This window comes from Gobio gobio (genome assembly GCF_949357685.1).
Source record: "Gobio gobio genome assembly, chromosome: 3".
Lineage (NCBI taxonomy): Eukaryota > Metazoa > Chordata > Actinopteri > Cypriniformes > Gobionidae > Gobio > Gobio gobio.
Genome location: NC_137099.1, coordinates 14,577,880 through 14,603,276, shown reverse-complemented (window position 1 = coordinate 14,603,276; position 25,397 = coordinate 14,577,880). Strand labels below are relative to the sequence as shown.

Here is a 25,397-nt window from a genome sequence, read left to right as displayed (position 1 = left end):
AACCCAATTTGGGTTATTTATAACCCAGCATTTTTTAGAGTGTAGGTAAGATGCATCATAAATCATAAAAGTGAGTAAATAGAGTGCCTGCCCATTAAAAGTGTTGCGTTTTTAAGATGTGAAGTTGAAAACATCTTCAACAAGTTCAGCTTAAATTCAGCATACTGTATTGCACTTAATCTTGTTCCAGTCTGTTGCTCCGTCTTGCTGTTTTTTGACACTTGAATGCATCATGTGAATGTCCCATAAGAAACATATCTGATTTGAGTCTGATCTGGTGGACCCTAATTATACAGGGTTTCCTTAAGATAGGCTAGTCAACTAGTCATTCATACCACCTACCAACAAATGTATTATGAAAATATGTAGTTTTACCCATCTGTATAGGATAGATGAAAGATTGTTCATTCTTGTCAGAGTGAGTAATGGCCCTTTTTCTCCCAGTTAATTGGTCCTTCTGCGTATGGGTGACATTATGCATGAGCATTTACAAATCCTTTAAAGTCCATTTACAAAGCTCTCTCTTTTTTTCTCCAGTTCGTGTCACAGCCAAACTGTCAGCAGCTCTTGGCCACACTGTGGTATGATGGCTTTCCTGGCTGGCGACGCCGTCACTGGGCAGTTAAGCTGGTCATGTGTTTCATTATCGGGCTGCTCTTCCCTGTCTTCTCGCTGGTCTACCTGCTGGCTCCAAAAAGCACGCTGGGGCTCTTCATCAAAAAACCCTTCATCAAATTCATCTGCCACACAGCCTCCTACCTCACCTTCCTCTTCCTCCTCCTCCTGGCCTCACAGCACATAGCACGCACCAACCTACACATGCAGGGCCCTCCGCCCACTGTGGTGGAGTGGATGATACTACCTTGGGTGCTGGGTAAGTATGATTGTGTGTGAGATGGGGATGTAGGTTGTTTAGCTTGTGTTAAATAGTGATGAAATATATTATGAAATTGCATATTTATAGTGTGTGCAAGTTGACGCTGTATTGATATTCCTCAAATATTCTGGTCAGGTATTTTTACTTAACCCTACTCCATAAGTAATAAAGTTCTGCCATTATAATTATACCCTAACAGCTTGACATATAGTGCTTTCAACTTTTGATTTTTTTTTTTATTAATACCAGCTTTTGAAATTTGTATAATTTTGAAGTTTATTTAAGTTTAAAAGTAAATTTTTTGCAAATGTAAAGTTTTTCTCATGCAGATGAGATGCGTATATACACCGATCACGATCAGTCATAACATTATGAATATATTGCGTCAGCAATATTCTAATATTGTTGGTCCCCCTTTTGCTGCCAAAACAGCCCTGGCCCGTCGATGCATGGACTCCACTAGACTCCTGAAGGTGTGCTGTGTTATCTGGCACCAAGATGCAAGCAGCAGATCCTTTAAGTCCTGTATGTTGTGAGGTGGGGCCTCCATGGATCAGACTTGTTTGTTCAGCACATCCCACAGATGCTCAATTGGATTGAGATCTGGGGAATTTGGAGTCAACACCTCAAACTCGTTTTTGTGCTTCTCAAACCATTCCTGATTTTTGCTTTATGGCAGGGGCATTATCTGCTGAAAGAGGCCACAGCCACCAGGGAATACCATTTCCATGAAAGGGTGTACATAGTCTGCAACAATGCTTAGGTAGGTGGTACGTGTCAAAGTAACATCCACATGGATGGCAGGACCCAAGGTTTCCCAGCAGAACATTGCCAAAAGCATCACACTGCCTCCGCTGGCTTGCCTTCTTCCCATAGTGCATCCTGGTTCCATGTGTTCCCCAAGTAATCGACGCACACCCCAGTTCTGATGCTCATGTGCCCACTGTTGGCGCTTTTGGTAGTGGACAGGGGTCAGCATGGACATCCTGACTGGTCTGCAGCCACATACGCAACAAACTGCGATGCATTGTGTATTCTGACACCTTTCTAAACCAGCATTAACTTCTTGAGCAATTTGAGCTACAGTAGCTCGTCTGTTTGATTGGACCACACAGGCCAGCCTTCATTCCCCACGTGCATCAATAAGCCTTTGCTGCCCAAGACCCTGTTGCTGGTTCACTACTGTTCCTTCCTTGGACCACTTTTGATAGGTTCTGACCACTGCAGACCGGGAACACCCCACAAGAGCTGCAGTTTGAGATGCTCTGACTCAGTCGTCTAGCCATCACAATTGACAAAATGTTCACTTGCTGTCTAATATATCCCACCCACTAACAGGTGCCGTGATGAAGAGAGATCAGTTTTGTTCACTTAACCTCATAATGTTATGCCTGATCAGTGTAGTGTGCAACTACACGAAAATGTAGCCCATAATTATTTTCCTATTACCGATAACCAATAAATATTACATTTCAATGATATTTTGTCTAAATTAAAAATAAAACACTAAAGTGAATTTAGGCATCACATAAAGTAAGCATTAGATGATGGCAAAGTTAATCAAAATGTAAAAGTAGCAGAAATGAGCATGAACAATTAAATATGCAATTTCATCCAACTATATCAACTGATATAATACATTTAAAATGAAAACAATAATAACTCAAATAAACCTACAAGTGAATTCAAGCATCACAGCATTATAGTGTACAGTAAGAAAAATGTATATTCATTGTGAGATTTGCTTATGATTACATTCATCTTTGTTATTCAATTAAATTATTACTCTTTTTCATTCTACTAACTATAAATAACTTTGCAGCTACATATCAACTAACTCTCATGAGAGTATTAGTAGACTGTTCGGGTAAGTAGAATAAATCGACAGTTTCATAGTTACTTAATAGAATGTGTTTTGTGGGAGCATCTAAATAAAGTGTTAGGAGATATTAAGCTGACAGTCTACTAAAACTCTAATGAGAATTAGTTGACATGTAGTTCCAAAGTTACTTATAGTTAGAAGGTCTAAACTGGACAATCAAAGTGTTTTAAATGTAAATGTCGGGGAAAATACTATGCACAATAATTAATGCAATATCATCCAATATACTATATATCCAGTTATAAATTAAAATATTTCCAATAACTGATATATTGTGCATCACAAGTTTATTCCTAAATGTTTGTGTGTTTTGCTCATAGGCTTCATATGGGCCGAGATTAAGGAGATGTGGGATGGAGGTTTTAACGAGTACGTCCATGACTGGTGGAACCTGATGGACTTTGCTATGAATTCCCTCTATTTGGCCACTATTTCTTTAAAGATCGTTGCTTATGTCAAGGTGAGCTCCTCCCTTAATTGTTTCTCTCTCAGTCATCCTCGCTCATACTCGAATGCACGCGAGCACACTCCAGACTTCATGACCATCTGCAGCTGTGTTAGTCACCCTGCATAGAAGGGGTTCCAGCCCACACGAGTCCCTTACAGCGTGCGTGTATGTGTGTGTGTGCACACATGTGAGATGATAAATCCAAAGGTCCAAGCCATATCATTTATGTTCTGTTTTGCATTTGGACATGTTCTCAAGAAATGCATTTAGAGCTATAAATGTTTGTGTGAATGTTCCTGACTACATGTATTATTATCAATTTATAGTGGGAATAGAGGGTGAATTTATTAGTCGGTTAATATTGCGGTCTTAGTCCCAGTAGAGAGGAGAATTTAAAGCAAGAAGAGCTCAGCCATGCCTTGCACTCAAAAGCCAGCCTTATTTCTCTGCTCACTGAAACATTGAATTGAAGGATGGTGCTTAGGGAAGAGGTCGTCTTGTTCCACCCTCAAGTGAAGTTATGCGAGGCGAAAGCTCAGGAAATGTCTAAGAACCTGTTAGGTAGACCTTTGACTCAACTGCCTGGAAAAAGACTGAGGCACATCCAGAACAAAAACAAGTGGAAGAACTTCCAAATCTGTAGCTCCCGCATTCAATTTTTCCATTTTTTTTTCTTTATCAAACCATTTCAAAACATTCTGGAGGGAATTCATTAATGATTTGAATCTGTTGATGGTGTTGTGTCATTTGCATCTGTTGTCTGTATTGTTACAGCACCTGATTCATTCAAGGAATTATTCAAATCAGGTAATGGTGCAAACACACCCACAAAATTAATGCTGATTTACTTTTAAATCTAGGCCTGAATCGGCTCTTTAAAATGCCAAAGTTTTGCTCGACCACACAGCACGTCTGGATATATGATAGTTATTATACTCTTCTCCATCTTTTGATCATCATTTGATGAATTACTGCTGCCACTATCACTAGAAAATGTGCACAAACATCCATTTTAAACACAATTTTCGCCAGCTTCCGTAGGTGGAAATAGCGCTGCGTTAACTGCATCAGGCAAATAAGCCGATCCATTCATGTTCGTGAATCTGATCCATTGAGCCACATTTGCATAAAAAGGAGCCTTAGTTGCCCAGAAACAAATGATAGTGACTTGGCAGTGAATTTAAATATGCATGATGCAGCGATATACCAGTGCATTTAGCACCTGGTTATGTTGGACTGTGGGTGTTACAGTATGTGAATAAGGCTAAAAATGGACTCTTCACAAATATGCAAAGACTTGGCCAACCAACTGCAAGCATGGTCCCATTGTGCATACACTACCGTTCAAATAACAAATGTTTCTTGAGCTGCAAATCATCATATTAGAATGATTTCTGATGGATCATGTGACTGAAAATTCAGCTTTACAATCCCAGAAATAAATAACATTGTAAAATATTAAATAGAAAATGGTTATTAAAAAAGAAAACTGTTATTACCGATAAATGCAGACTTGGTGAGCATATTCCTTCAAAGTTCTTACCAACCCCAAACCTTTGAACGGCAGTGTATTTAACATGCATTCTTGCAGTACTATTGCATCATGTTTGTGTAGCTAGAACCTCTCAATGTTCTAGTGCTGAACCAAAATCATGAAATAATTAGTAATATTTCGGAATGTTTTTATGTTCTCTGCAGTATAACAGTTCTCGGCCGCGAGAGGAATGGGAGATGTGGCATCCAACGCTGATCGCTGAGGCTTTGTTTGCCATCGCTAACATCTTCAGCTCGCTCCGGCTCATCTCCCTCTTCACGGCCAACTCTCACCTGGGCCCACTGCAGATTTCTCTGGGCCGCATGCTGCTGGACATCCTCAAGTTCCTCTTCATCTACTGTCTAGTGCTGCTGGCCTTTGCCAATGGACTCAACCAGCTTTACTTCTACTATGAGACCGAGGCGGCAGACGAACCCAACCACTGCAAGGGGATCCGCTGCGAGAAACAGAATAATGCATTCTCTACGTGAGTTTATCAGCTTTTATGATCGGGCTAACAACTTCATATTTCTTTATCCCTCCCTTTTCCATCCGTTTGTTGAGTTATTTAGTTCTTTAGTGAATCAGTTTGTGGTTGAGGAGAGACCCCTGACATGAGCGCTTTGGGTGTACAGTAGTACATATAAAAAGCGCTATATAAATACCTCATTCATTCAAGTTTTGAATGATTATTAAACAGCAAGCAGAAACTATGCAAAAGCGGAAGCCCTTCCGGTGCACTCAGTGTCCAAATTCACTCACTTGTTTTCATTCATAGGAGGCGATTTTGAACACAGCCAGAATCAGATTAATTATTTTCCCTGCAGTGACTCCTGTGCAGCATTTTACTTATTTTTGAAGTGATGTACAAAATAGAGTTCTCGTTTCTTATTACAATAATTTATACATTTTTAAATACAGATTTCATCACTGTTATATATAAACTGAGAGGTTTTCTAATTCTATTTGTGGTAATTGGTGTAAATTATGTATTCTATTTTGTTACATGTTTAAAATATTGGAGCCCCCTTTAAATAGCTTCAATATATTGTGCTGCAGTGATGACGTATTTTTGTGGGACAACCCGGAAGTTAGCATCACCCTGGTTGACAATGGGATTTTTTTCATTTTGACTTTTGAATTATTGCAGAATATAAACTCTGTGACCAACAAAAGTTTGATTCTTACATGTTGTTCATCATCAAAATCAAATGAAGCAACTTTTATGAAATTTAAAGCCTAAATACAATGAACTCTTTCACTACCAGCGTTTTTTTTGTTTTTTTTTTTAAGTTGGCAGCCATCGCTAACGTTTTTGATAATTTTCACAAGAATTTCATCGCCCCCAGATTATATTGTTTTATGAATATCTGAACATGCATCATATCAAAAAAAATCAGACCCTCTGCCTTTAAACAACAGCACAAAACATTTTATTCTAGCTTCATGCTTTCTTTTTTATCAACACTTAAATATGGGTAAGTTTAATTTAAAAAAAATGCTAAATTTTGAGCAAAAAGCTGATAAAATCTATTTTTTGTCAAAGACTACATCCAGATCTAGCCTGACAAGCCAGACCCACATCAAGATGTTGGGTCTGGGAACACACCATTGGCAGGGCTCAATCTGAGGGGCGGGATAAACGGTTGTCTTTCAAATTCCCTCTGCACGCAATAGGATAGCGCTACAACCAACCAGAGCAATGAAGAAGGTGAAGCGGAATTAGTTGATAGATTAAACTTTTGCCGTATCCGGTCAGCAAAGCTCTGAACACATCTTCCTTTCTTAAGAATGACTTCAGTGCCGTTCTTTGTTCTTTTTTCAAAGAAAAGCTTAACTCCATGTCTTTCAGAGTCGCGGCCAAAGCCGATTCGAAAGATCGCCGTTCGCCAGCTTCTTTGTCTACAAGTAGCACGCAGAACCTCCGCAACTCTGCCGTCATTATGTTAAGCCCGCCCACCGACTCTATACACGCTGTGATTGGCCTGAACAGAGTTTGTTTTTTCCAGCTCGCATGCCAACGGAGAATTGCTAGACGACCCTGGCTGCAAACTAGATTTGCTGCCGCTAGGGTGCGTCTAGATTTCTAGGCTAATCCAGATCAGATTCAAAACACAGATGGAATAGATCGAGTCCATCAACACCCCTAATGCCTGTACAGTTCTATAGCTCGTCCTGGGTCGATATTAGGACATTTTGAATCATATGCTATTTAATTTTGGTGATCGCATTATTTTATGCATATGCTTACATTTGGGCTGAGTCCAAAAACCTAGGCAGCTGACTCGTTGCCTCACTGCCTTATCAGACAATGGCTTGTAAGGCAGCGTTTGTGCATGAAGGCACCTCACAAAACTAATTTCGGACAGACTTCTTAGGCAGTGTAACCGTTTAATGATCTACAGCAAAATAGAGAGAGCTTTGGTGAGAACTAAACAAATATTTAATTAAAACATTTGTAATATGTGGAAAAAAGTGGAAAAAACCTACATTTACACACAAACTGACCAGCATATGCAACTTTTGGACACCATCTTTTTTCCCAGCTCAACTGTCACAGAATGGAACGCACAGAATTGTGGGATATCAAAGGCAGTGAAGGATACATATATGCTGCCTTCAAAACTCGATCAGATGAAGGTCTCTCAGGAGACTGGAAGTGAAGCATTAGATTCGGACATGCTTGATGCCTTCCTACCTTGATATGTGTCCTCCGAAGGCAATATTTTCCAGGTTTCGGACGCAGCCATGATATTGCTTGTTTCGTCTTCGCCTGTGTTTTGATCAGGAGATTCTGTACTCTTTCAGAAGATGTGTCATAGCGCCCCCTACAGTATAACAATGACAATTTTTTTTGTCAATGGCAAGGAAAGAGTTAACAAAATTAAAAAGCTAAATGTAGTCTATAAACAAACTACACTACAGTCTCAAGACTTCAATCTCACAACCATTAAGCTTTCCGACAACTCTTTCAATCTTTATTTTAAAAGAACATTTTCACTGAAAGTTTGAGGTAGAAGATTTTGCAAGCGCATGATTATAAACACAATGGGTGTGTCTCAATAAGCTCCCTAGTTCAGTAGTCAGGGCATTGATCAGGACATAAGTCAATGGGCTGACTCCCTGATCAGTGCCCTGACTACTGAACTAGGGAGCTTATTGAGACACACCCAATGAAGCTGTAAAAGTGGACCAGTTAAGTAGAAGAGTTTTCCTGTTCAACGTGATGTTTAATGTCCCAGACAACATCTGTAATCACATTTAACCATTTGCTTTTTAAGTAAAAGCTTTAAAAAAAATTATAGAGATATTACTGATGTATTTTATGCCATAGAATAAATCGTGAAAATATCTTGAGCTTGTGATAAATACAGACCTTATTTCTGGCATTTAACCAAAACCTATTGACTTCAGGGCAATGAAACCGCAATTACAAAAATACGTCATCCTGCAGCACTCTATTGGCCCTCATATAGCTTCAATGTAGTTAACTACATTTTATTAGCACTGTGTTGTCAAAATGGTACCTTGAATGTTGTTGAACGATTTTAAATGGTTAGTAGTTTGAAGGAAGCTTTCTCAACACTGTTTGTTTACAACATACATTCATCCTTCCCTGCACTGCAGCTCCAGGTCAGCCTCAGTCAATGCTGATTGGGTGGCACTGATGCTGCTTCTGAATATTCATCAAGACCTCTTGCTTTTCCAGTGATTTGTTGATCAATGACACGTCGATAACTGCACAATCATCCAACACTGCACAATAATGCAGGTTCAAGAATCACCTCTGCATAACTATGCATATTAATGAGAGCGATCGTTGAGAAAGAAGAAGATAAATCTGTGCTGCGCCTCTGAGAAAACTGCAGCTGCTCTGAGAAACGTAAACACCTGAAACATAAAAAAACTGAGCATGTTGTTGAAACGTCTGGAGATTTTCTAGCATTTCCATCAGAATTCTGTTTTTTTGCCTGCAGCTGAATATGTGCTGTATGTGGCATTACCACACCGAGATATCAAATCCCTCAACCCATATCACATCTGAAGCAGCACAAGCTCCTTCAGGCTTCCTGTGGTGTTTTTCTGAGGTTCAGTCACAGAGACTCCCCTTCACAGATTAAAGTCTTTGACATCCCATACGGCTCGGGCCTTTCAAAGAGACACGTTTTATTAATCAGTATTTTTTGTCTGATTTCCTAGTAAAACTTGCACTATTAGCACTTTTAAACTTTTTTGAGACCATATTTGGGAAAAAAGAACAATTTGCCAATAAATAAATACATTTGATTCAAGATGATTCAAGATAATAAATAATTGAGAATTACATTTCAAATTGAATCAACATTTATTTTTAATCATTCAAATGCTTTGCTTCTCAAGTACATTTTTCTGGTTTTATGGATGTTTTGATATTTTTACAGAAGAAAATCTGCTTGATTTTATGTTTTATTTTTTCAGAGGAGCACAATTTCTGAGGAGAGGACAGGTCTTATACACACCAGTAGAACATATTCATGTCTCCTCTGTATTATTTTGGCCTTTCAATTCAAAAGCTTCAAATGCCAAATGTCGGCTGAAACGGCACAGGATGTATATAGGGCTGCTGGCTCTAGTGGGCTGCCAGTTGTTATGTCACTATCTCTGACAAGTCAGTGAGGTGCTTGAGGCAAACCTGTGTGCCTCTATTAGGGCTTCGCCACGGCAGGTCTGTCACGGCAGTCCTGTGGTTTAGGTGCTGGCCACGTTTTTCTTTTTTCATTTATTATATGAAATGTGCCAAAAATATAACATTGATGCAGCCTTCTAAATTCGGCCCATGTGATCAAAACGGACACCACTGTTCACACAGATATATCGATGCCCTGCTGGGGTCACTTGCCTCTTCACATTTTCAGATAGGTATATGCAGTTATATATATATATAGTAATGTATATATTAATGCTGGGGAAAAATAAATCGTCATTAATCACATCCAAAATAAAAGTTTGTGTTAACATAATATGTGTGTGTACTGTGCATAATTATTATGTATATATAAATACACACACATCCATGTACATATTTTAGAAATATTTGCATATACACTACCAGTCAAAAGTTTGGAATCATCAAGATTTTTTAATGGTTTTGAAAGAAGTCTCTTCTGCTCACCAAGGCTGCATTTATTTGATCAGAAATACAGCAAAAACACTATTATTGTGAAATATTTTTGCAATTTAAAATAACTTTTTTTTATTTGAATATGTTTTAAAATGCAATTTATTGTCCAGTCTTTAGAGTCACATGATCCTTCAGAAATTATTCTAATATATCCGATTTGCTGCTCAAGAAACCTGTATTATTATTATCAATGTTGAAAACAGTTGTGTAAAAATTTTTTTCAGAATTATATAATGTATAGAAAGTTCAAAATAACAACATTTATCTGAAATATAAATCTTTTGCAACATTATAAATGTCTATACTGTCATATGATACATTTAATTCATCCTTGCTGAATAAATGTATTAATTTCTTTAAGTCCTCAATTCTAGTCAGAATATGAGTCTGATTCTGCTCCGTTGGGCTGTGATTATGGGGAGTGTTTCAACCGAACCAGGAAAGACCTCAATTGGATAGACCTACAACCAATCAGAGCAACGGAGCGACGTATAACGTTAGTTATCAAATGTCAACAGAACTCAACTGCACTGTGTTGCCATGTCTGCGGGTTGAAGCGACCCCAATTATGTAATATACAGAACCAGAAATGCGATTTTTAGCTGCCAGCCCTGCCAAAATAACACATATGTTACCCCCCAAATGCTTTTTTCCCGGAGAACCCCCCTGGAAGGCTATTGGGCTTGTTTTTGGCTAGTTTTGAGGAACGTTAGCAATTGGGCGGGTTTTGTTGTAAAAACTTGGCAACCCTGTACCTGCACGCACGCTGGAATAAGTTACGTTAGAAGAAAAAGATGAGTGTAAACGATCTTTGCTGGTGTTGTAAAAAAAGAATTTAAGGATACACAGAGCACTTACCAACACGATTATCATTTCTGAGAGAAATAGTAAAGGTGAATGCACATACGAACAAGTTCTCCGTTTAGGATTAGCACAAACTCAACCCAAGCGCCTTTGATGACGTGGATGATTACGCTACTGTTTATCATCTGTCCATCATCGTCTAAAGCCCGCCCTGACAATTTCATTGGTCCGAACAGTTTCTGTTCGGGCATAATTACTTCTCTATGGATCAAGTCCAGACCGAACTGCCTGAGTAAAAATGTTGTGGGCGGGCTAAGTTCGGCTGGCATCCAGGCTAGCAAATCATCATATTACAATGATTTCTGACGGATCATGTGACTCTGAAGACTGGAGTAGTGATGCTCAAAATTCAGCTTTGCATGACAGGAATAAATTACATTTTGAAATATATTCCAATTGAAAAGTTATTTTACATTTTAATAATATTTCACAATATTACAGATGTTTGGGTATTTTTAATAACATAAATGCAGCCTTGGTGAGCAGAAGAGACTTGTATATATATGATACTGTATATATAATTGATAAATATTTATTTTTATAAAAATACAACTTATTTTTCTTAAATATATACATGGATGTGTGTGTATTTATATATACATAATAATTATACACAGTACACACACATGTAGCGTATTAGGGTTACATATATATTTAAATTAAAAATTAGCTCAATAGGGAATTGTGGGTATTAATATTTAGGGATTTATGATTAATCATAACGGGTTATAATCTAATCACCAATCTCCAAAATCACCCAAAATGGGAATACCTCACCTCGGTATTTATGCAATATAATATATATGGTTAACAACAATTTATTGTAATTAACTACAGATATATCTATATTAAATAATCACAGAATAACCCCAAGGGAGTTGATTCAAAATTCCTCTCCGTTCCGTTTAAAGAACGAGCGGAGATTCCTTATCCACTCACCAGGTCTATTCTTCCTACCCAATTCTCGGGAAGTTCGTCCCTCTGGCCACAAAGGACAAACTTTCCGAGTTATGGTATTAATTAAAGCATTCAACGAATAAGAGCTCGTAGCTTAGATCTGACATTAAAGGGACTCGTGTTCCGTGAGCAAACAATGACCATCGAAACGTGAATATCATGGTTTTAATAAAGATTAATACTACGATTACATATGACTACATAAAGAATACATGTATTTACAGAATAGTGGAAAGTAAAGAGGAGGATGAGGGGAAGGGAAAGGAAAGGAAGGAGGGTAAGATCGTGTCCGATCCGACACCTTCCCAGACAAAACCATTGGAGCCAGCAAGAAATATCACCTTAAACAGGGGTACAATCTTTAAAACGCATCTAAATTTCGGTAGAATTGATACTTGCATGGTTTCTTGGTGTTGTGTAAAGCAAGATGCGTGCGTTGGCGTTTCTCAGAGAGTTTGCGCGCTGAAGCGTTCTCTCCGTTTGGTTCTTCCAGAGCTTCGTTGGTCCGCGGGACTTTTAAAGGTGTCGACTTGGAAGGAAGTTCATCTCGTCCAGCTAAGTGCGTCCGCTGACTGCGCCGCGGAGCGCGTCGATCTTCAAAGGAAACATCAGCTTGGCTGGACCGCGCCGGCTCGCAGGTCGATAACCCGCGAGCCGCGCTGATGAGATGGGAGGAAAAGGGAATTTGTCTCGTCCGGGGTTCTTGCAAGGTGACTGAGCACCGATATGCTTGTGTTACTGTCTTTTGAGATCCATTAAACTACGCCCACTTTCCCGGCGGCAACCAATCGTTGGTGTGAATTTCAGGCGGGAGAGAGTTTCTTTGTTCTGACTTTATTACTCAATGGAATGTTCTTGCCGGGAGCCAGAATTAGTAAAGTTTCGCTCAAAAAGGGCTAAACCTACTAAAAGGTACATCTCATAATCATCTACTTTGCACCACTGACTGGGACAAAGAAAGAGAAACCTTTAGACATCAAACATGCCTGTGTTTAAATGCATGAAAGACAGTGTATCTCTTTTACGGAGCCATTTTGAGCATTTAGGATTAACATCACACACACATACAAATATATACTTTGTGGTCAACATACATATAACACAAGGGTCATCACATATTTCTGGGATGGTTAAATTAAAGGCTAATATGAAGAGGAATACTTGTGTGTGTGTGTGTGTGTGTGTGTGTGTGTGTGTCTGTGTGTGTGTGTGTGTGTGTGTGTGTGTGTCTGTCTGTGTGTGTGTGTGATAGGAATCTATTTGAAGTTCCTCACAAGGTGATAACGGCACGGCTTGTGTTGTCTCTGCTGGTTGTAAGGGTGATAGTGCGGCCATTTGGCCAGCCTCAACTGGCACCACTACACTCATTTATATGCTAATACTAATTCATAGGCAGAGCTGTGCAAAAGATCTGCATCTCTGGTGTTTCTCGAACGACCCACCACTTTGATCTCATGTCAAGAGCGACTCCAGACGCTACAGTCCCCCTTTGTCATGTGACGACGTCCGGTTGACCTCGTCGGATGACAGTTGTCGTTTTGATCGGATGGTAGTCGAGTGGGATCATGATGGTCAGATGGCAGGTGGATCATGGTGGTCGAGTGGCAGGTGGTTTCTAATCGTTCCAAGCCTTTGGTTCCTCAGGCTGAGGGTCCATCCTGATGAGGTTTGGCCTTGTCTCTGTCTTGGTACCTCCCTTCCGTGGGTTTCGTTTGAATCCCAGGAGGAGAGAGGCTGTGTTCTTGGTCATGGACTCTCGCATCTCGTGGACCCTCTTGACTAGGATGAAAGCCAGGCCCAGTGTCAGGGTGTGGCATGATGCTGTAGCAAGGTAAAGAGCTGTGTCGATGAGAGTGATGTCAATTGGCTAGGACCCCCTTTCTTAATCTTTAGTTCCAGTTCTGGATCTAGAGTGAAGTTGTGATTCTTGAAGAAGGATGGGGTTTCCAGCTCTGACCAGTACTCTTCACTTGGGAGGTATTACGATGCCAGATCATCAAGGTGGAGGATGGTACCCTTTGGTACGTGAATCCACACACTCTGGTCGTTTGTGTCTCCTGGAGTAATGGTCACTCCACGGCAGATAAGGCAGGCAGCAGCCAAGTTCAGGTCTCTGACCTTGTGCAACAGGTGTCGAGGCAGCAGGTGCCATGACGGTGCGTCACCTGTCATCCTGAAGTCCGTCTGTGTGGCGCAGGTTTCTGCTTGTGGTCTCAGGAAGTGGTAAGGGGTCTATGTGGCCTGAAGAGGGTTTCAGGCTGACCTAGTGCTGGTGACAGGAGGGAAGCAGGTAGTTGTTAGCCTCTCAGTCACGAGAAGTCCGAAGGATCGGAGTTCTGCTCTGCTTCTTGTAGCCGTGCTGTTGTGAGCTTGCCTGAGCTGTGTGTGGCAAGGAGTTGGAAGCTTGTCCTTTGCAGTCCTCATCTGGTGAGTCCTGTTCAGGGGCTATTTTGCTGGTGTCAGCAGCTCCTGTGACCCTGAGATAGTAGTGTCCAGCTGTCCTTGTGCCGCCTCCGCTTGACAGCTGCGTGAAGGGTTTGGCAGAGGGCGTTGTTGTCGACGGCTGTGGGACATCCTGTGGTGTGCGCAGGGTGGACGCGCTGTCTTCCGTGGCTCCGCCCAGTGGCTTGTCTGGTACTTGGCGTTTGCCATAGTGACAGTTCTGCATGTGTTTGATCTGTCCAGCTGCTCTCATGGTTCAACAGCTGTCTGAGCCACTTCAGGTGTAGTTTGTCAATGTGCTGGTGAGCAGTGTAAGTTCTGACAAAACTAGAGTCTCTTGTTTGATGCAGCAGGGTCGTCTGACACCCAGTCACAAGTTCCAAAGTAGACACATGAGTTGATTCATGCGGGGTGGCTCTGATGGTCATGAGCACCAATGGACGTTTCACATCCCAGTCTTTCTGGTTGGCAGACACATACTTTCTCAGCATGCTGGCCCCAGCTCAATTGGTTCATTCAACTTGGTGTCGTTGGGTGCTCAAAGACATTCTACTCACTTGGAGAACTGGCATACAACTGTGAGGAAGTACTTGTGGTCCCTCGTCGATCTGGGAAGGGATCCCGCCCAGTCTATTTGAAGGTATGACCACGGGACTGTGACTCTTCTGCGTTGCAGGGGCTCTGGGGTTTGGGTTTGCCGGTTAGGATTGTCAGCAAACCAGACACTTCTCTGACATACTCTGACACGACTTGCTGCATGCCAGGCCAATATTTCACTTGCTTCTGTGTCTTGTGGCTCTGGTACCGTGGTGTCCGGCACATGGTGCGTTGTGGGCATACATTTAGCATTACCCCCCTTTTGACACTGTGGCATCACAAGCTTTAGCGCTGTGAGGGCGTCAGAGGCATACCCCAGAATGTTTGTTTTCTCACGCAGCATGTGTTTGCCGTCATGCGGTCGTCTGAGGCCTGTGGTAGCGGTGAAGTCAGACATCGTGACAGGGTGGTTGGAGGGGTCTGAGAGGTGGTTACTCATAGCTTTTATGGCAGTGTCAGAGGCTTGCATGTCAGCTGTGTCATTTATGGAAATTGTAGAGCCAGCGTAAGCGGCTGTGATGTTGGAATCGTCGCAGGAATAGTCAGTTTGCTGCGGGTTATCACAGCGCCATCACGGGTGGTTGTGTGGGTGGGAGGTGACCATGGATTGCCGTGAAGTGTGCCAGTCTTGGCCAGGGAATCAGTTTGGTCATTCAAGTCTTTGTCAAGGCCGGGTTGCCTTGAGTGTCCTGTCACCTTTTCCCGGTGGACAGTCATGTCGTGTGTTCTTGTGATGTCATCACACGCGTCGAACAGGTGTTGGGCATGCTTCGTTTCGGAAGATGTTAAACTCGGCTGGTGAGTTGGCATAGCCGATTGGGCACCTGGTGAAAGTACGCTGTCGGTTGCAGAAGGTGAAAGACAGCTGGTGCTGCAGTATCCTGTTCGTTGATTAAAGTACAGACTCTTGGGATGGTCTGGCCTGGCAGAAGGTTTTCAGGCTTGGCAGGAACCACAGGGGGCTGTGATGTCAGTGGGGCTCACACTACCTCATTGGTAAAGTCCACATGAGCCTTGAGGCGAATCAAGGGGTCTGCTTCTATGTAGACGTTATGCAGTGGATCTTGAAGGACCAGGATGTGGTGTGTGAGGCACTGATCGTTCCATTTCAAGTTCAAAGTACAGGTGCCCTTGACAGTTACCATGGTTGTTAGGCAGGAGTCCAACGGGCAGTGGGTGCACTTGCTTGCAGATGGAAGGTTGGATGTGTCTTTCATGAGGGCTTTGAACAGTGCTAGACTGATGGCTGAGTTGTCTGCCCATAGTGAGAGTATGATGTCTGTAGTTGTTACATCATTCAGCTGGAGGTCAGTCATGACCTTGGGGCAGTGAAAGTCAGAGTCTATGGTGAGTTGAAAAGTGCAGAGTAGCGAGCTTGAACTTTGCTCTGGTGCTGAGACAGTGTTCTCGCGGCGGGTTGCAAGATTTCTCGTGACCTCTGTGACCTGACAGTCTGGCTCAGGTGATCTGGGTGGCTGGAGAGGCAGAGGTTCTCGTACTTGAGCCCAAATCTTTAGCTGTTTGAAGTCTGGTAGGGGCTCAAAACGATCTAGCAGATCTTTGCCGACGAGAAAGGGGTACGTGTCCATTGGTTAGATGTACACTGGGTGTACCAGACTCATTAGGCCCATCGTTAGCTGGATGGGAGCTATCTGTTCAAGTTGGATCTCATTTTGGCTGTATGACTGCACATTCAACTCACATTTTGGGATTTCAGAGTTCGATTGTTCAGGAAGTGCAGCTGTCAGCTAAGGGAGTTGAGCGACGCTGTCACTTGGTGATGAAGTCTCTGGATCTTTGGACTGTGGTTTGTGCGGTGCTTGGTTCCGTCGGAGAGCAGTCAGGAAGGACGTTGGGTGCCGGTCTTGGTCACAGTCGTAAGCTGTCTGGCCTGTCCTTCTTGTCTCCCTTGCGAGAAGTTCTTTCAGAATCCTCAGGATCTCTGCTGACTCAGATGAAGCTGCACCGTCTGGCTCTGGTGAGTGCTCAGACTTGGGTTCGTTTGGGGTGAGCCGTTCCGCCGCTGGCTGTTTGGGCTAGGGGTGCTGCCATTTCTGGGCTGTCGGCTGGCATCTCACGCGGCTCCACCTTTGGGTGGTTAGACAGACGTGGCTTGTCTCAGAGTCTTTCAGAGTGCTCGGACAGGTGCTTAAGACGGGCACCGTGCCAGTTGCGCTGCTCTCTGCTGGCTTGGAACGGTCTTGCCGGTTACAAAGTCTGTCACTGCGTTGTTGCAGGGCGCCCCCTGGAGCCAGCTCTGAACGGTGATCAGAGACAGGGTAAACCATTAGATTTCTCACAGTCTTTTCAGAAACAGTCTTTTTGGTCGGCAGTCCCGTAGCTGTTGGTAGTCCAGCTTTACGGTCTCATGTTGTAAGTGAAAGTTCATACCCTGCAGGGTTTGGGGTGAAAGTTGGGATGTTTCTGGCCAGCTTGTAGAGTTCTTGGGAAGCCATGATGTGCCTGAGCATGATTCTCTGGATTGGCTCCCACCCCCTTTGCTGCTGGTGGGGGCTCGTGGCTGCTGGCTGGTGACAACCTGGGCAGTGGGCTTTCACCCTTTTTTTTTTTTTTTTTTTTTTTGAGCTTGGAACTCTTGGCTGGGGGTTTCTTGTCCCACTTGTCAGGGGAAACTGTGTGGTGCGTGTTTCCCCTTGCTGTTCACTGTGCGATGTACATGTGAACTTCAGTTCTCTGTGAACAGTTTCAAGTTCTTTGTCTTGAATAGTCTTTTTTTTTTTTTTTTTTTTTGAACCAAATCTTGGACCTTGGCATGGTCGTTTGCAAGTGGGTTTCACAAGCTTTGGCCTTGCTGTTTCTTTCTTTCAGTTCAATCTTTGCTCTTGTTAGGAGAGCTTCACCTCGTTGGAGTTTTTCTTTTGGTTCCTCTTCGGATTCTTTCTCCAACTGCTCTCTGTGCTTGTCTCTACACGAAGTTCTGCCGGGGCATTTTGGAGTCTCTCAACTTCCTCCCGAAGTTGTAGGTCCGTTCCGTCCTTCTGTCTGCGTTGGTCCTGGGTCTCGAGGAGTAGCTGATCTAGTCGACTCTGCGCGTGGTCCTGGTGCCTACGGGCCTCCTCAGCATGGAGCTTCAACGCTGCCGTTCTTGGCTCAGGGGCTGCAGGTCACCGTGGCTTTAGGCAGGAACGCAGTCGTCCTGGTGCTCGATCAGGTCTCGACGTGATCCCAGTGGCGGTGGGGCTGGATGAACGGGACACACCGCTTACTGTGGGCAAGAGAGAGACAACACAAAAGAGGCCAATGCAAGTCCGTATAGGGTGTGGTGCTTATAGCCATATGTGACTATTTAATTGTGTGTGCAATTTTGGACTAACTGGTGCAGACAGTTAGTGGAATCTAGGCCGTGCACCTGTTGTCTTGGCCGTGAGCGGCCAGGTGGGGCCGATTTGTGTGGGTGAGTGCCGGATTTAAATAACAATTTTGACAGTGCGGTAGCCTAGTGGGTCATTTACTGACACTGGCGGCTGATCGTCAATCTATTATTCAGCTTTCCTTGATGGCTCTCATGGGTTCTGTCTTTAGGTGAACTGGAAGAAACTAAACAACAGAACAGTAGAGTAGAAAAGAAAAGGGCGAAATTTCCAAGAATACTAAGACGGCACGAAATAAAACAAAATGAGAACATGAGAAGAGATAGATATGTAAAGGCTCTAAGCTTAATACCAATGCTAGGGTTTATGACAGGGCCAACGAGTGAGGGGGCGCTGTTGAGCTATAAAGCCTAGGGGAAAGGTATGGCTTAAAAAGGGAGAAAGGTGTGGCCAAACACTTAAATGACCGGGAATATGTATATTCTAGGGCTTGCCATAAGTGAATGGGCTTACTTTACTTACTATGCCTGGGGTGAATCGGGGTCGCTTCAGGTGAGAACCGATGGTGAGGTCAATCTCGCCGGCGGTCCCTGGACACTCGACCGCGGTGTTCCCAGATCCTCGTCCCTTGGTACCACGGTGCGCCCACTCAAACAGCGTGTGACTTTTAGCATAACTGGGCAGCACTCAGGTAAGTTTGGTCAACGGCCAGACTGAAGGGTTGAAGTTGGGTTTCCTCTGAAATCCCTTTGGAGTCCAAACGGAGGATCAGAGTAATTAACCAAAATGCCCTTGAGCGGTTCAGTTGGACTCGTTGACTTCTCCCTGGAGTGCCCGAAATGCTTAGTCTGCTGCGTGCCGCCGCCAATGGTACGGAGACAGAGGTGTCTGCGATTCACCCACGACCGGTGTCAGTTACGCAGGCCAGGTGACTCCACTCACCGGAACCCAGCCAGAAGACAACCGGAAATTCACCACAAGCACTAGGGGAGGTACTACCTGTGAATATATAAATGGCTAACAAGGAAAACGTGACATCAGCTTAAGCTTAAACTTGTTTTAACCAAATTCAAATAATTCTGTAAAGTGAGTGAGGTAAAAGACTATTCAATAAATAGTACTAAAACATAAAATGATGATAATGTTGGTAATTATCAGAACAATCATTGAAAAAGGGAGAAGTGGAATTAATTAAATTAATCTATTCGGAAATGGAGCCAAAGGAGAAGAGAGAGAGGAGAGCCAACTTATGAGAGTGCCCAGCAGGGGGCGTGCTACTGATAAGTGGCTGTCGCAGGCTGAAAAGAGAAGGCTTAATTTAAATTCAGGTTCAAACTTGCTTAAACCAAAATTTAAATAAGTGCAGGGTATCAGACTGGTATGAAATGGAAGAAACCAATTGATAAACAAATAACAATAAAAAGGGAAGAAAAGAACAGACAAGCAAAAATAACTCAAATTGAAACAATGAGAAAGAAAGGGAAACTGACTTAGCAGGAGATGTCCCAAAAGGGGTCCATTCCCCTTAGGTAGCATCACTGGCTGAAAGGAGAACTTAATTTAAATTCAAATTCAAACTTTGTTTAAACCAAATTTAAATAAGTGTGAGAAGTCATTGAACCCGAAAGATTGAATGACTTCAAACAATAGCGATAACAGGAAATAAATGAAAATAATTATAATAGTAAACAAATAAAATAACGAGAGTTCGCTTGAGAGAGTTTAATAAGGCAAACATCTGCAGACGTCCACAAGATGGCGTAGTGGAGTCAGGCGTGGGTAATTTGAGAGGTGCAGCACACCTAGCGGGCTGCCCCCTTGTGTTACTCGGAGGTATTACACTACCCAAAATTAGGTGATTATGAAGCTTGAGCGTCCGACAATGGGGAGGGTCCAGCTTCCTAACGCAGCAATTTAACTGCAATCACAAGTGTGAAGAGAATTTGTTTTCAAATTTCCTTTGTGCCAATTTTGAAGCACAGTGTGTGTGGACGGATTTATTTACCGCATATACACACAAATGTAGAACAGAGCATTTTCTCTGCAACAAATTTTAACGTGATCAAGGTTAAAATAAAATACTCCCATTCACACATCAAGCAGATACTGGCCAGCAGTTTTTTTCTGGTTGATTTGTGCAAGGTGTGCGTTCTGGTTAGCTATGCCAAAACTCCACCTAAGGGGGTGAGATCGCTAGCGATTTATAAGGCCTTTTACAAAACGAATAAGAGGAATACGCTCAAATCGTCATCACGCTGGGAGAAGATTTCTTCGTTCTAACAGGTGGCATCACGCACAGGTGGCATCACGCAAAGGTGGCATCACGTTGAAAGAAGATTTCTTCGTTCTAACAGGTGGCATCACGCACAGGTGGCATCACGCACAGGTGGCATCACGCTGAAAGAAGATTTCTTCGTTCTAACAGGTGGAATTGATAATATTAAAATGTTCTGCAAAAGAAGTTTTTTTCCCTTTACAGAGACAGTTTTAATATTATGAACTGCAGTTTCTTTTTAACAATTAACAGTGACCAAAATGTTTGACCAAAATAGACGCTGTTAACATACGACTAACTGAAATGAGCTTTGGGCTTTTCAGTTACAGATACGTGAGTTCGCGATTGCGACTTGTCTCACTGAAGCGCGCATATAAGACAACAATTAACACAAATGATATACGCATAAAATTGACAAAGTTGCTCACAAAACAGAGTTTAGAATGTGCTCGAATTATTCTCCACCAAAAATATGTAGCGTATTAGGGTTACATATATATTTAAATTAAAAATTAGCTCAATAGGGAATTGTGGGTATTAATATTTAGGGATTTATGATTAATCATAACGGGTTATAATCTAATCACCAATCTCCAAAATCACCCAAAATGGGAATACCTCACCTCGGTATTTATGCAATATAATATATATGGTTAACAACAATTTATTGTAATTAACTACAGATATATCTATATTAAATAATCACAGAATAACCCCAAGGGAGTTGATTCAAAATTCCTCTCCGTTCCGTTTAAAGAACGAGCGGAGATTCCTTATCCACTCACCAGGTCTATTCTTCCTACCCAATTCTCGGGAAGTTCGTCCCTCTGGCCACAAAGGACAAACTTTCCGAGTTATGGTATTAATTAAAGCATTCAACGAATAAGAGCTCGTAGCTTAGATCTGACATTAAAGGGACTCGTGTTCCGTGAGCAAACAATGACCATCGAAACGTGAATATCATGGTTTTAATAAAGATTAATACTACGATTACATATGACTACATAAAGAATACATGTATTTACAGAATAGTGGAAAGTAAAGAGGAGGATGAGGGGAAGGGAAAGGAAAGGAAGGAGGGTAAGATCGTGTCCGATCCGACACCTTCCCAGACAAAACCATTGGAGCCAGCAAGAAATATCACCTTAAACAGGGGTACAATCTTTAAAACGCATCTAAATTTCGGTAGAATTGATACTTGCATGGTTTCTTGGTGTTGTGTAAAGCAAGATGCGTGCGTTGGCGTTTCTCAGAGAGTTTGCGCGCTGAAGCGTTCTCTCCGTTTGGTTCTTCCAGAGCTTCGTTGGTCCGCGGGACTTTTAAAGGTGTCGACTTGGAAGGAAGTTCATCTCGTCCAGCTAAGTGCGTCCGCTGACTGCGCCGCGGAGCGCGTCGATCTTCAAAGGAAACATCAGCTTGGCTGGACCGCGCCGGCTCGCAGGTCGATAACCCGCGAGCCGCGCTGATGAGATGGGAGGAAAAGGGAATTTGTCTCGTCCGGGGTTCTTGCAAGGTGACTGAGCACCGATATGCTTGTGTTACTGTCTTTTGAGATCCATTAAACTACGCCCACTTTCCCGGCGGCAACCAATCGTTGGTGTGAATTTCAGGCGGGAGAGAGTTTCTTTGTTCTGACTTTATTACTCAATGGAATGTTCTTGCCGGGAGCCAGAATTAGTAAAGTTTCGCTCAAAAAGGGCTAAACCTACTAAAAGGTACATCTCATAATCATCTACTTTGCACCACTGACTGGGACAAAGAAAGAGAAACCTTTAGACATCAAACATGCCTGTGTTTAAATGCATGAAAGACAGTGTATCTCTTTTACGGAGCCATTTTGAGCATTTAGGATTAACATCACACACACATACAAATATATACTTTGTGGTCAACATACATATAACACAAGGGTCATCACATATTTCTGGGATGGTTAAATTAAAGGCTAATATGAAGAGGAATACTTGTGTGTGTGTGTGTGTGTGTGTGTGTGTGTGTGTGTCTGTGTGTGTGTGTGTGTGTGTGTGTGTGTGTGTGTCTGTCTGTGTGTGTGTGTGATAGGAATCTATTTGAAGTTCCTCACAAGGTGATAACGGCACGGCTTGTGTTGTCTCTGCTGGTTGTAAGGGTGATAGTGCGGCCATTTGGCCAGCCTCAACTGGCACCACTACACTCATTTATATGCTAATACTAATTCATAGGCAGAGCTGTGCAAAAGATCTGCATCTCTGGTGTTTCTCGAACGACCCACCACTTTGATCTCATGTCAAGAGCGACTCCAGACGCTACACACATATACATTTATTATGTAAACACAAACTTTTATTTTGGATGCAATTAATCACAATAGATTTTTCCCCAGCACTAATATATGTATATATACTGCCCGGCCCCAAAAAAAGTTGCTGTTTGGATTTAAATAGACAAATGCTTAAGGCCGTATTTTTCCAATTGTTTTCAATGGGAGTGCCACGCTTTTACGGCAGCAGCATAACAAGGCGCTGAATGTCTAATGTTGAATGTTCAACTTTGGGTAAAACGCAGCGCTCGTAACTGTCACTTTTTACCCAGCCGCCCAATCACAGTAGAGGAGGGGCGGGACAAATACATCACCGACCAACTGCTACATTCTGCTTGTACAACGTCAACAGATGACAACAACAAGCACAATAACGGAACAAAATCATTTTAAATGAGCCAGAGCACTTTAAATTGTATCATTTTTTTTATATAGAAACATTACAGAAACAAAATATCAGTGAAAGAGACACCAGTAGTAACTCTTCTGCAGATATTCCGTATCATAGCAAGCAAAGCATCTCAACTGAAAAAAAATGCTGCGCTGCCGAATTGCTCTTAAGCGCTCACAGCTTCAGCAGAGTGCCTAGTATTTTCAGCTGGCTAAAAACTCTTTGGTGGAGAGTCAATGATTGGACGGAAATATATGTTGCAATGTTATTTCCATCAAGAGGTGCATCCATTTTTGGTCAAGATCTTGTATTGACAATGCAAGAGTCAAACTCTCTGTAAAGTCTCCTCCAGTACAACGCAAAACTTCCAATCAATTTAATTAATGTGTGAAAATGATTCTTCTCGCTTCCTCCCAACCATTCTTTCATAATTTGTGCCTGATGAGTCTTGACGTTGTCATCCTGGAATATGACCATGATGTGTCTTTCTACATGGTTGTTTACGAAATAATAACATAATAATCACTGCAATAATGATCCAATCATTGACTCTTAAGCATTTGCCTATTTAAATCCAAACAGCGACTTTTTTTGGGCCGGACATACTGTAAATACAGTAGGAGGTGTAAAGATCTGAGCAACTTTGACAAGTGCCAAATATTTTTGGTCAGGCGACTGGGTCATAGCATCTCTGCCTAGTGTGTTGCTCCTGTGACGAGAACCACAAACCATTGGCTCCCTAGGCTTCTCAATGTGTAAGAGCAATGAAAGCTATCCTGTCTGGACCAAACTGACAGAAGGCCTTCTGTGGCACAAGTCACACAAAATTTGAATGATTTGTCACAACCAAGCGGCAACCTCCCCCAGTTTCTCTTGAAGCCAATACGGAAGTGACTTAAACTGCAATTCCTCGACTGGCCGCTAGGGACAGGATCCAGGGACAGGATCCAAAAGAGAGCAGAATCTCATTGAGCTCCATGTTAAAATGCCCAACTTTACAGCAGAAAAAAAACATGTTTACCAGGGCTGTAAGATTAATCGAAAAATAACCGAAACCGACATTCAGAACCTCTAACCGACGTATTTTTCCCATGTCGGTTATTTCGGTTTTCACGTGACTCCGCCCTGTCAGTCACATCAAGTGCAGTTTGCAGGCACACAGAGAGATGCTGGAGCAGTTATCTGTGTTTATAAATGCCCAGACTCACTATAGTAACTGCATGTTTTACACCGTTTATACAGGTCAGTTAATTGCTGTTCTTATAGCCTATGCGCTGACACCCACACACACACACACACACACACACACACACACACACACACACACACACACAGAGAGAGACAGGACGGCGCGCGCAAGCCCCGAAGCCAGATCGCTTTCACTTTCGTTCTCATAAAGTTTGTCAAGTAAATGCGTTTAAAGGCTTGCCAGTTTCAACATTTAACGCAATTGTGCACTATTCAAAAACAACAATATCCGTACTTCTCCGTGCAGTGACACAGAGCCGAGCCGTGTCGCGTCTCTGAAAAAGTGCGCGCCCTGAAGGCAGACCTCTATCAAGTGCGTCCTCACAAAGTTTGTCATTTGTCGGTGGTTTAAGCCCTGCCAGTTTGAACATTAAAGCGAGTTTCGACCATCAAATGTGTATTATGTTGAACTAATGCCTGATTTATTGTGACAAACGAACACTCAGACAGAAGCTCGCACATCACGTGAAGATCGCGCACAGAAACGCAGTGTCACCGCCGTCCTGTGACTAAAGTAAAGTCACTAAAGGAGCTAAGAAACTCAACCGTTATAGGCATACATTTGAATACCTTTGCAGTAAGTACAAACCACAGCTTCAAAATGAATAGAGACAGTATGAGTAATTCACACACAATCACTCTCTCATTAATGCATTCAAATAAATGTAATGTAGGCCTATGTGCTAATGTATCTGTATCTGGTGTACAACAAACAGAAATCTTCCCTATAGACAATAACTGCTGAAAGTCAACCGTTTCCTTCAAGTACTTTAAAATCACAAAGAAATGCACTTTTTCATTAGAAAAAAAATCCACCTTTAATAGTAGAAAATATTTACAGTACAAACCTTATCAGTGAACTTACTCAAAAACCTTATGAGAGCAAAAAAAAAAGAAGCAAAATAATCGTTCATTAATCGTAATCGAGGTCAAATGCTCAATTAATCAAGGTTTTTATTTTTGGTCAAATCGTTACAGCCCTAATGTTTACAGTCTGGTACAAATTGTGGTTTTAGTCTTTACGGCTAATTTTGCCCTTCATGACAACTGTGAGGGGGGTGATTTTTTTCTATAACTCATTAGTTTACAT

The 25,397-nt window shown here is 42.2% G+C and overlaps 1 protein-coding gene across 1 annotated transcript in view; it reads left to right on the top strand.

Annotated features, from left to right (window-relative positions):
* Window positions 1–25,397, top strand: part of trpc5a (transient receptor potential cation channel, subfamily C, member 5a) — a gene marked incomplete at its 3' end in the record, with an annotated part of 110,679 nt that overhangs the window by 59,598 nt on the left and 25,684 nt on the right. The window contains exons 3-5 of the mRNA XM_079813508.1: window positions 538–874; window positions 3,080–3,219; window positions 4,906–5,228. Of these exons, the coding sequence (XP_079669634.1) occupies window positions 538–874; window positions 3,080–3,219; window positions 4,906–5,228 (800 nt within the window). The remainder of the gene's footprint in view (window positions 1–537; window positions 875–3,079; window positions 3,220–4,905; window positions 5,229–25,397) is intronic.